The 12,179-nt window shown below is 35.8% G+C and overlaps 1 protein-coding gene across 1 annotated transcript in view; it reads right to left on the bottom strand.

The window, feature by feature from the left end:
- Positions 1–11,535, bottom strand: part of LOC132117622 (N(G),N(G)-dimethylarginine dimethylaminohydrolase 1-like) — a 60,629-nt gene extending 49,094 nt beyond the window's left edge. The window contains exon 1 of the mRNA XM_059526955.1: positions 11,094–11,535. Coding sequence (XP_059382938.1) covers positions 11,094–11,387 — 294 coding nt within the window. The 5' untranslated portion in view covers positions 11,388–11,535. The remainder of the gene's footprint in view (positions 1–11,093) is intronic.
- Between the last annotated feature and the right edge of the window lie 644 nt (positions 11,536–12,179).

The following is a 12,179-nucleotide window of genomic DNA, read 5'->3' as shown; positions in this document are numbered from 1 at the left end:
AATTTATGAATGTCTATTCAGTTATAATCTCAAAGTATAACAGCACACACACACACACACAGAAACAGTATGAAAGTGTAAATTTGTGGCTACAATCCATCATGCACGTGAGAAACACGCCACAGGACACATGTCTGTGTGTGTGTGTGTGTGTGTGTGTGTGTGTGTGTGTGTGTGTGTGTGTGTGTGTGTGTGTGTGTGTGCGCGTGTGCGGTCAGAACCGCAGGCTCGGCAATAAGAGAAACAGACAAACCTGGAAAATCCATGTTACTGCATCAGTTTTCTTTGGCTGGAGTTTGTTTCTGTTTATTAAAGGGAAAGTTCCCTGAAAATTAACACTGTCATCATTTACTCAAGTTTCTTTCTTCACAGATATTTTGAAGATCACTGAGATTCAAACAACACCGATCTGGAATGAAAAAAAAACCCCAACCACAACCGACTTATACTAAGTGTGTGTGTGTGTGTGTGTGTGTGTGTGTGTGTGTGTGTGTGTGAAAAATGCCTATATATATATATATATATATATATGTGTGTGTGTGTGTGTGTGTGTGTGTGTGTGTGTGTGTGTGTGTGTGTAAATATATTAGTAAAATGAGAATCACATTTGTTATTCATATTTTTATATGATTTATATCTAAGATATAATTTTTTTAAGATAAGATAAGATATAAATCTTTATTATATGTATATATGGTATTAATAATAATAATAACAACATGTGTATGTATATGTAGATAATAATCATTATTATAGTATTATTATTAAAAATATGAATATGTTTATACTAAAATGAATTTATTTAAAAATACAACAATAATAAAATTATATTAATTATTATTTAACAATTATGTATTTTTAATAATAAGTATATATTTGTAATTTTAATATACAAACAATCAAATAATTGTAACGACGTGAGGGTGAGAAAATGATGAGAGAATTATCCTTTTGGAGGCTGTTTTAAGCAGCATTACAGTATATTTAATTAAACTGCTGAGTGAGACTACTACAGTGAACTAAAGATGCGAGTAGACACACACACACACACACACACACACACACACACACACAAGCTCTTGGGAAGCAGAGTGAAGTTGGGATGTAAATCAGGGAAAACACGTGCCGGTGGGTTTGGATCCAATCGAGTGTGTGTCCAACAGCGCAGGAGAAAAATAACCTGTATTCACAGCATGAGGGAGAAACACACACGTGTGGTGTCAATCAGACTGACTAAAGTGTAATCCGGCCCGGAGAAAACACGGATCCACGCGTGTGTGACGACACGTGAGCATAGGAGCTGAGATTGAACTCATTTACACCCTAAACTACAGCGCTGAGACCAGTGGGTGAATCATACAACGACCCGCGCTGCTAACTAGACTAAGTTACTACAGCTAACTAAACAGCTAACTAGAGGAATTCATGTCTGTGAATCTGCCGTTTCTGTAGGACTGATGAACAGACAGAGAATATCACCATTAGTGCTTATACATCTACAGCACTAATTTATACATATAGAAATAAATGCCCCTGTATGTGTTTTTTAATAGCCCTATCACAGAAGTGCTGCTATTGTCCTGAATATCACACATTTAAATATTATTTTATACAACAGTTCAGTAAAGCCGATATTGTGTTATATTTTAAACACAATATGATGTGTTTTTGCCTAATTTTGCGAAGAATAACTGACCTTTAAAGCCATAGCAGAACTGTTGTGCATCTTCGAGCAGCACAGTGGTGTTTTCTGAATAAATCTGCGTTCTTTGAATGAATCAGGTGAATCAATGATTCAAAGCACATTCGTAAAGGGATGCATTCTTGAATGCATAAAAGAAGGCATTTTGAAGACTGTTAGTACAACGCTGTTTTGGTAAACATTGAGTTTAAAGAAAAAAACTGAGATGTTTCTCAGATTATCATCTTTTGTGTTCCATAGTTTATGTTAGGCCATTATATCCTAAATGTGCATGAGTAATACATTTTGTAATTTTTGTAATGTCTACTTATTACTTTCTCATTTAACACAAAAATAGTTTTAAATAATCTTTTGTGGGTACTGTCATAGTCAAATTTATTTTGTGCTTAGATTAATCAAAACATTGTGTAATTAATTAGATAAAAAATTTGAATCAACTGACAGCCCTACTATATTATGTATATATATATATATATATATATATGCTTGCAAATGTTATGGATTGTGGCTGGCTGATTGTGACATTTTCACAATTGCATCTGAAATTAAAGTCTTCTGCAAATACAAAAACATCAACAATGTCAGCAAACAGCAAAACAACAACATTTATTCAAACTGCAGTGCATGCTGGGAGCTCACAGACCCTTAACACATCAGCAACAATGCTGACACAAGTATAAACAATTTCTGACAAATTGAAGTAAATTGTGGTAAAATTGCACTAAAACAACCAAATTTCTCAGCAAATAATTAAAACTATTAAACATCTCATAAACATCTTAACCTGAATCATTCCTTTTATTGCTGCCAATAATCAGACTACTGATGCACAAACTGGATAAAATGTAGTTGCTTTTTCCACTGGAGCAGTTTCCCACACTCTCACACAAATTCTTCATGTGTCTGTGTGAGACGGGAAAGACTTGGCCTTGCAGAGAGCACACACACACACACACACACACACACACACACACACTCACACACACACACTCACACACACACACTCACACACACACACACACACTCACACACACACACACACACACACACACACTCACACACTCACACACACACACTCACACACTCACACACTCTCACACACACACACACACACACACACTCACACACACACACTCACACACACACTCACACACTCTCACACACACACACACTCACACACACACACACTCACACACTCTCACACACACACTCACACACTCTCACACACACACTCACGCACACACACACACACACACACACAGACACACACACACACACACACACACACACACACACACACACACACACACACACACACACACACACACACACACACACACACACACACACACACACACACACACAGGGCAAACTAGCCTGCACCTCACATCTCTGGGTTTATTTGCACACAGTGAAGCTTCAAAGCAAACAAACAATTCTTGTGTGAGACCTCTGAGGGGCTCATTAGCATTTTAATTATTATAAAGACAAAGGCGTCTCTCAGTTTATACTAAAAATATAGTTGAAAATAAATGTATTCAAAGTTTGAATAAATGTTGTTGTTTTGCTGTTTGCTGACATTGTTGATGCTTTTGTTTTTGCAGAAGACTTTAATTTCAGATGCAATTTTTTAAAAACTATCTGAGTGGAAGACCCAGTGTGTTCAAGCCGAAGGTAAACAATCTGATTCATTAGAGATTTCCAAAGGTGTTCCCCAAGGATCGGTGCTGGGGCCCCTTTTATTCACCATTTATATAAATAGCCTTCATTATGACATTCAGGATGCCAACTTTCATTTTTATGCCGATGATTCTGTCGTGTATAGCAGCGCTTCCTCTGGACAGCAAGCCTTGTCTAAGCTTCAGTCAGCCTTAAATATCATTCAGTTAAGGCTTCACAGTTTAAAACTTGTTCTGAATACTGATAAAGCCAAGTATATGTTATTTTCCAATTCAAAAAAACTTGAAAATAATTTAGTATCTCTTCAGACATTTCAAAGTACAGTGATTGAATTAGTAAAAGAGTACAAATATCTAGGCATCATAGTTGATGATGCCCTATCTTTTAGCTCTCATATCACTCAACTGAAGAATAAACTGAAAATCGAGCTTGGGTTTTATTTCAGGAACAAGTTTTGCTTTTCTTTTAATGTAAAAAAGAAATTAGTCTCTGCTACTTTTCTCCTTGTCCTTGATTACGGTGATGTTGTATATCAGTTTGCACCTTCTTATCTTCTTTCTTCCTTAGATGCCGTTTATCATGGTGCTCTAAGGTTCATATCAGATTGTAAATCTTCAACTCATCATTGCACCTTGTATCACAGAGTAGATTGGCCTTCTCTGTCTACCAGAAGAAAGACGCACTGGCACTTAATTATTTACAAAGCCGTCTTGGGGTTGTTGCCTTCTTATCTTTGTTGTTTTATGCAACAGAAAATGATCAAGAATTATTTTCTTCGTTCGCAAAACTTTTATACTCTTTCTGTTCCTTTTACTCGAACTGAGCTAGGTAAGAAGTCTTTTATGTATGCAGCGCCGTTTGGTTGGAATTTCCTCCAATCTAAATTAAAATTAGAAAATCTTCTGACTCTAGACCATTTCAAATCAGTTATCTGGCAAATGGAAGTGGATCTAACTATATGCAACTGCTTTTAAGTGTCTTTAATCTGTTTGTGTGATGTTTATCTGTGATGGAATCGATTGTACTGCTGCACATTTTGGCCAGGACACTCCTGTGAAAGAGATTTTTAATCTCAGAGAGCTTTTTCCTGGTTAAATAAAGGTTAAATAAAAAAAAATACTAAAAACATTAAATTGTCACAGAATAAGTGATGAATTGAGATGGACGTTCAGGGAAATGAATGACAGAATTGTCCTGCATCCTGCAAACTTCCTCAAATCATTTTCTATTCCCGAATCCGGAGCAAGCACAGTCCAGCTTTGGACTGCGGATCAGGAATGTGGCAGCACTACGGGAACGCTGGGAATGTCAGACTGACCCCGGATCAGCTTTTCACACTGGCATGGAAGCAGCTCACTTCCGGAGAGGACACACTCGAGCGGCCGACTGAACACTGTCTAGTCAAAACAAAGAGACACACGCGGTGTGTGTGCTTCCAACCCAGTGTCACACCTGTGCTCTAATTCACACACACACACACACACACACACACTCCTCTCTCTCTCACACACACACAGACTCTCTCTCTCTCACACACACAAACACACAATCACTCACACACACACACACACACACTCCTCTCTCTCTCACACACACACACACACAGACTCTCTCTCTCTCTCTCTCTCTCTCTCTCTCTCTCACACAAACACACAATCACTCTCACTCACTCACACACACACACACACACACTCTCTCTCTCTCTCTCACACACTTATTATCATTATTTAATCATGCTTCTTATTATTATTATTATTATTAAATATATTAGACAAAACAACATTACTATAGCTTTAACTATAAACAGGTTTGACTAGGAGCAGATGTTCTGGATTCAGTTTTGGATCAGAAAACTCACCTCATTATTGTGCAATGCAAATTAATTCTGTATTATTTTGAATTATTTTCTGTTTGCATTTTAATTACATTTTAGTCATTTTGTTGAGTGTTTTGGGAATTTTTTATAGTTTTTTTTAAGAAAAACACTAAATGAATATTGGAAATTAATATTAGAAATAAAAATACATTTGTGTTATAATTATTTTTGGGGATTTCTAAAAAAAGACTATAAAGTTTTCAGGAATTTTTATTTCAGTTTTAGTCATTTTAGTATTAATTTAAGTAATTTTTAGTAAATACAAATTAGAAATAAAATTAGTTTATTTTTTATTTTTTTTTACTTTTTTTGAGTTTTTGGATTAAAAAAATATTTGTGGCTATACATTTTTTTCATTAATTTTATTTCGGCTTTAGTCATTTTAGAACTAATTTAAGTATTTTAAGTCATTTTATTAAATTAAGTTAAAATTAAAATAACTAATTTTCTTATCGTTTATTAGCTTTTGGATTTTTAAATGTCTACATATTTTTTATTATTAATTTAATTTCACTTATTTTAAGTCATGGTAGTACAGATTGTAGTAATTTTATTAAAAAGATTTAAGTTTATTATATTTTATTAGTTTTTTTTATGTGCCGAAGTCTATATAGCTTGTCATTCATTTTATTTCAGTAATTTTAGTTAATGAAAAATTATGAATCTTGCTTTGGCAACTAAGTTTGTTATACTTTATTATGATTAATGTTTATTTCAATAGCTAAATATATTTTCAATAATTTTAGTTAATGATAATAACCCCATTTTCGTTTTTCCAAATACGCTCCACCTAAAAAAAAATCTTTTCCACATCAAACTTTCTGGAAGAAACTGAGAGCTTAAAAAAAAACTTACAATGAATAGGACTCAGTCCAGCAAGAGCAATCATCTCATCTGTGAGCTTCACTGCACTTTTAGAGCCAAAAAATACATGGTTTCCATTAAGCGAGATGTCAAACGTCCAAACAACAAATTTCCCGTCAAACATTTTTCTTTGAATTTGATTGATCAGAATTCAGTGTCCTTCTCAATGCATGATCATTAACGTCACACAAAGAAGGAAATTCAGAACTGAAAGTGATCTAACAGCAACAAATGCTCGTAGATTGGATTAAGTAACCTTAAGACAGATGAATATTAATAATGCATTGCCTGTGTGAGATTCTGTATGTTTGGAAATACCAATAATCTGGTCTCATTAGAATAACATTAGAGTTTCCAAAGGAAATCAGTCTAAAACATGAGTTCAGCCGTCAGAGATGAGTTTCCAACATACGCAATAAGAAATTGGATAAAGCTGATTGCAAACATTATTGTTGCTCTATTGTTTTTTGTTTGCATTAAGAGCCTAGTTTCAAATACATTTCATGCATTAAGAAAATCTGATTATTCATTTTTCATGCTGATTTACAGTAAATGTAATTCTAAAGAGATGAAACTTAATTTAATGTCTATGTATATACAGTATAGTTTATATATATGTATATATAATTATATATAATATATATAATGTATATAATTATAATATATAATTTCAGATTTATGCATTTTGGACAATTGGACGAGACATTCTGGAAATAAATTGGATCGCAAATAGTTGCATAATGCATGTTTTGCATGCAATGCGTTAAAAGCAATGAGCAATTTTTGAACATAATTTCAATGCAAAGTGTAGTTTCTGCTGCTCTGATCAAACTAAGCAGAGCTGCAAAATTTTCAAAAAAATACATAAGCTTGCAGCATAAAGAAGGTTATGTGTTATTGATGTTTCAAGATGATTTACATTTACAATAAATGTCATTCAAAAGAAATAATAAAAATGAAAAAAAAAAATTCTGTTACACCTAATTTCAGAACTTGATGCAATGCAGATTATACTTTTTTTATCCACATACATCGCAGTTTGGATGGAAAATTGATTGCAAATATTATAGTTGCATGATGCATAATAGTTGTTTTGCATGCATTAAAAGCAACAAGTTGAATTCAGAATATATTCAACACTGCATTTAACGACTCAGATAAATGTACTTCCTCTTATTAAAGCGCATCTACTAATGTGAGTGATCTCAAAACATTTCATCTTTAAACACTGAATAATGAATATAATGAAGAAGAATATAAATCTTTAATATTTCAAAGATACATTGATTGATATTTCAGTAGCGCAGGGTCAGGGGTGGTCAAAGTTAAGTGCTTACTATCGACAGATCTGTCACCACACATCAGTCATGCCACAGTGAGCAGCGAGAGGATGTATTTAGACCAATCAATACACATGAAGCGTGCACACACACACACACGCTCTGAGGCAGATGGTGAAAGATATTTAATGTCTCAGCTGTTGTGCATGGCTGCAGTCGCAATATGAGTGACTATGGGCGTGAAAGCAACAAGAAACATACTGTGCAAACAGAGAGCGAGTGTGTGTTATATACATGCACTGTCAACAATGTGTTCAACATAATTCTTGAGTTACAGGCATGCAGACTTCTAAAAGAATATGTATGGCATTTAGAGGGGCATGTTCTATGCAGCTGGTTTGATAACAGTGTGCAAATTTACTCTTGGAGCCACACTGAGATCCCATTACCTCTGGAAATGAACAATGTAGGGCCTTAGAAATATAAATACTAGAAGAAAAGTATGTGTAGAACCAAATTGTAAAAGGCTATTAAGATATCTCAAAGACTTCTTGAATTACAGACATGCAAACTTTGGAAAAAAAAGTGAAAAAAAGTGCTGTTTTCCCCAAATTGTGAATAGCTACATTGACGTACTGTATATAATGCAGCAAAGTTTGCTAAGGTCAGTAGATTTTACTAGCAGACCTCTGTGTGAAAATAACATGATGCTGGCATCTTTCTGAAGTCATTTTTATCCCCCTGTAATTTGGCTATGAATCTCAGGTGAAACTTGTATTTGACCCTCCCCTCTACAAAATAGTGCATTAATCAGCAAATGGCATTTAGTTTAATACATATACTAAAAAGGAAAGTTTGTCAAAAACCACAATTTTAAAGGTGTAAAGATATCTTTAATTCTTTTTGAGTTACAGGCATGCAAACTTAGGGAAAAATGCTCGAAAAGTGTTTTTTCTCCAATTTTGAATGATTACCCTTGGCATATAATGCAACAAGGATTGCTAAAGTCAACAGATTTGACTAACAAACCTACCAATATCTGTGTAAAAATAACATCATGATGCTGCAATCTTTCTGAAGTCATTTTACCCCCCTGTAATTTGGCTCCAAAACCATCATTTGATGCCACTCAAAACAGTGCATTACTCAGTAAATATACATCCATAGCGTCTTATTTTTACATTTTTAAAAATCACAATTTGAGTGTCTCTTCAGGAAAATGACAAAATCAAACATTTTATCTGGGAACGTTCTGAAATTTAAAAAAACAGACGTCTGTCCTGAAGTTCACCACAGTAAATGTGCTTTAGGGACACAGATTACTTCTTGGTAAAATAACTGCAAAAAAGCCAATGGAGACAGTTTTGCTACAGCATGTGAAGGCTAAAAAATGTTCTGCGAGATTTAAGAGGAATGGACCTTCCATGCATCCCTCATTGTGCCCACCTAATTTCGGCCAAACTACATTCAGAGACTGCCATGACCTAAATAACTCCATCCAAGAGTCTTTCACAAGGACACAATATTTGCTTAAAGAAGCGCTGCCAAGCGCTGGCATGTTGAAGCACAGAGAAGTGGCCACTGTGTTTATTCAGATATACATTTCAGCAAACGCCGCAGGCGATGCAATCATTACAGCGAAAGTAGGTCTAACCACTTACACTCATACAGCTGCCTTATGTAATCTGACGTTTTCTGTGAATTGAGCATTTAAAATGACAATTATTTGAGTTTGACCTGAATACCACAGCGATGCAACAAGGCCTGAGTTTCCCCAACATTGCTGCTAAACAAGTCAGGGCACACCTGAGAAAAACAACCACACGTAAAAGCCTAAATGCAATGATTTGCCAATGCACAACTAGTCTGGAATGGACTTGCAGCTGGATGACGCACACAGTGTAATTTACTACTTAGTGTTAGAGGTTTGTAATTATAAATAGGGCTTCTTGACTGTGCAAACATCATTACCCATCATTACTAACATTTAGACAATAAGACAAGTGCAGCTGATCTTAAAGCTTTCACCCCTGAGAGAAAAAACCAAGCTGACCAAAACCATTAGAGTAACAACTCGAACACTGCACAGTCACATGGGCCTGAACCGATCAAATGCACACCTGTACTAGAATGAGATGAGAAGGTGAACACATTTGATGCACACTCTCAGACAAAACCAAATTCATTCTGATGTTACTGAAAACATGGCCAACGTTCATCCAGTAAATCACTGAAACATGTCTTCATGCAGCAGAATGTACAAACTAGATGGCAGCTATGCATGTGCATTCAGTGACATTCAGAGATAAGTAAATAATGCATTATTGAGATCACAAAAACAAACCAGTGTGCAGCAAAGTAGTTTGAGTAAATATTGATGCAGGCGTCTCCATGAAACGACCAAACAAAACACATTACATTCTCCCTCAGTTCATCCAAACCTCCTGGATACGTTTCAAGGACTCTTATGACTAAAATGACCAAACATTACCCAATTAAATGATCTATTGCAACAGGCAACCGTTCCAAAAGCATAGCAACCCCTAGCAACACTTTAACAACCAACAGCAACATATTGCAACAGCTTCACAGCCGTACAGAGCAGCATATAAAATCGTTTTTACATCACAAAAGGCATATATGACCTTCAAATCTCTCTACAGGATGCTGCCTAAACACAAATGCATTAATGCACACTTCAGCAGATGTGTGAATTGTGTGAATTAACCGTTTCACGTGCAGCAGTCATTATAAGAAAACACCTGTTCGTTTACTGCATGCAGTTGAGTGCACACAGCTGTTCACAGCACACAATGATTTACCACCAGCTTAGCTTAGTCCTGTAACTTTATCAGAAGGAAACCTGATGCATTTTATGAAATAAATGACACAGCTATAAAATGCATATGAAATGTTACAGGGTAAAACAAAGTAATCCCTATGAAAATCACATGCACAAATAACTTTTTGATGTTTAGTCATTTTATTGTCTCATTTAACACTAATAAAATACTTGCTTGGAACCAATCAGGGCTGCAGTTCCCAAATGCAACTATGGTTGCAAGGTCCATGGAAGTAACGACTATAGTCAGATAATGATGGTTTTGAGAAACGTACCACTGATCAGAAGTGGATCGTGCTTATATACCAGTCAATGCACAACATGCATGCACACATACATCAAAGCACAAACCTAAAACAAGTGACTGAACGGTATGCATGCATGCATTATTTAGTTCACGCAAAACACATTGCATAAATATAATGGCAAAAGCTCTAAAATTTTAGAATGTAATGTTACTTATTTATTTATTTTAATGTCTTTTTTTCAGAATTATATAATGGTCTTTAATGGTAATTATTATTATTATCATTACTATTAAGACCATCATATCACTCTGAAAAAAAAACTATTTTTTTAATTAATATTGTGTGCAATAATTATTTTTTTTCTTATATTTACAAAGAAAAATCTTTAACAATACTTTTTTGTGTGTGTGTGTGTATTTATCATCTATAAAATATACATATAAGTATATATATGTGAAGAGTTCAGATGCACAGTAAAAAACGAAACTAAAACAAACCAATCGCAGAAAGTGAATGGTGTTCTGGTGCGCATCCCCCGCGCTGACAGCGCATGAGAAGCAGTTGTGTTTTGTGTCTAGTTCTGCTCTGCTGTGTTCATTACCTCCCTCCTCCTGCTCGGGGCTCCGGGTCTGGGCACGAGCGCCGTGTCTCCGCACACCACCGCCGCGTCCTCCACGAACACGCAGTCCGGCAGCGCGTCGTCCGCGGGCAGCTCCAGCACCTCCAGCCCGAGCCGGTGCTTCAGCACAGACACGTATTCTTCATACTCCTTCTGCACTTTGAGCAGGTCCACCTCCGGACCGCCGCTCCTCAGCGCGTCTCTGGCCAGAGACTCGGGCACCGCGCGCACCACGGCGTGCGTAAAGCAGCCAAACCCAGACATCAGCCCAGCCATCGCTCCACTCCCTCACCGCGACTCTGCGCCTCGTGTTTATTGTGGGACTGTTTGTTTGTTTGTTGTTCAATGTTGTGGTTGTGCACGCGCACGGCGTCTCTATAGCTCTGAAAGGGCGAGAAGAACAGCGCGCCGATGACGTCACGGACGCGCCCGACGCGACGCGCACCAATGTGATAAGAAATTTCTGATGCTTTATGATGATGTGTTTAAAAACACGGGAACTCTATTGTGATGCTGTTCTCTGTCCGTATACGTAAACTAATGCTTGTTTTGTGGTTGATGTAAGTGTGAATGTTGTCAAAGATACAATCTTACTTTTCCTGATTATGTTTGTGTTATAGATTAGATTAGATTCAACTTTATTTATGCAGAGTACAAGTACAGAGCTAATGAAATACAGTTAGCATCCAACCAGAAGTGCAAGAATATAGTGTTTTATATGTAGTGTAAGTGAATCTGTGATATACAGAATGTACAGTGGAGATGATATACAGAATATAAATAGGAATGCAATGTGGGGATTGTATTTATAGAAATATTTTACTGTGCTTTGTACAGTAACAATGTTAGACAGATTACAGTGTAATAGTTTGAACAATGTGCAGTTATATGTTTTGCAATAAAAAAACAGTGTGATAAGAGAACGAAAAAAGTAATAAATCGGAGATTTGTTTCTTTTAAAGCAATTTAAATAAAATAAGTTTACATCATTATATATTTGTATAGCTATCTTCTTTATTTTCGCCATGTTTCTAATCAATGAAGTCATGATATTAATCATCTAGAAAA

The sequence above is a fragment of the Carassius carassius genome, chromosome 37, assembly GCF_963082965.1.
Source record: "Carassius carassius chromosome 37, fCarCar2.1, whole genome shotgun sequence".
NCBI lineage: Eukaryota > Metazoa > Chordata > Actinopteri > Cypriniformes > Cyprinidae > Carassius > Carassius carassius.
The sequence above is the reverse complement of the archived record's forward strand: the minus strand, read 5'-3'. Positions and strand labels throughout refer to the sequence as shown.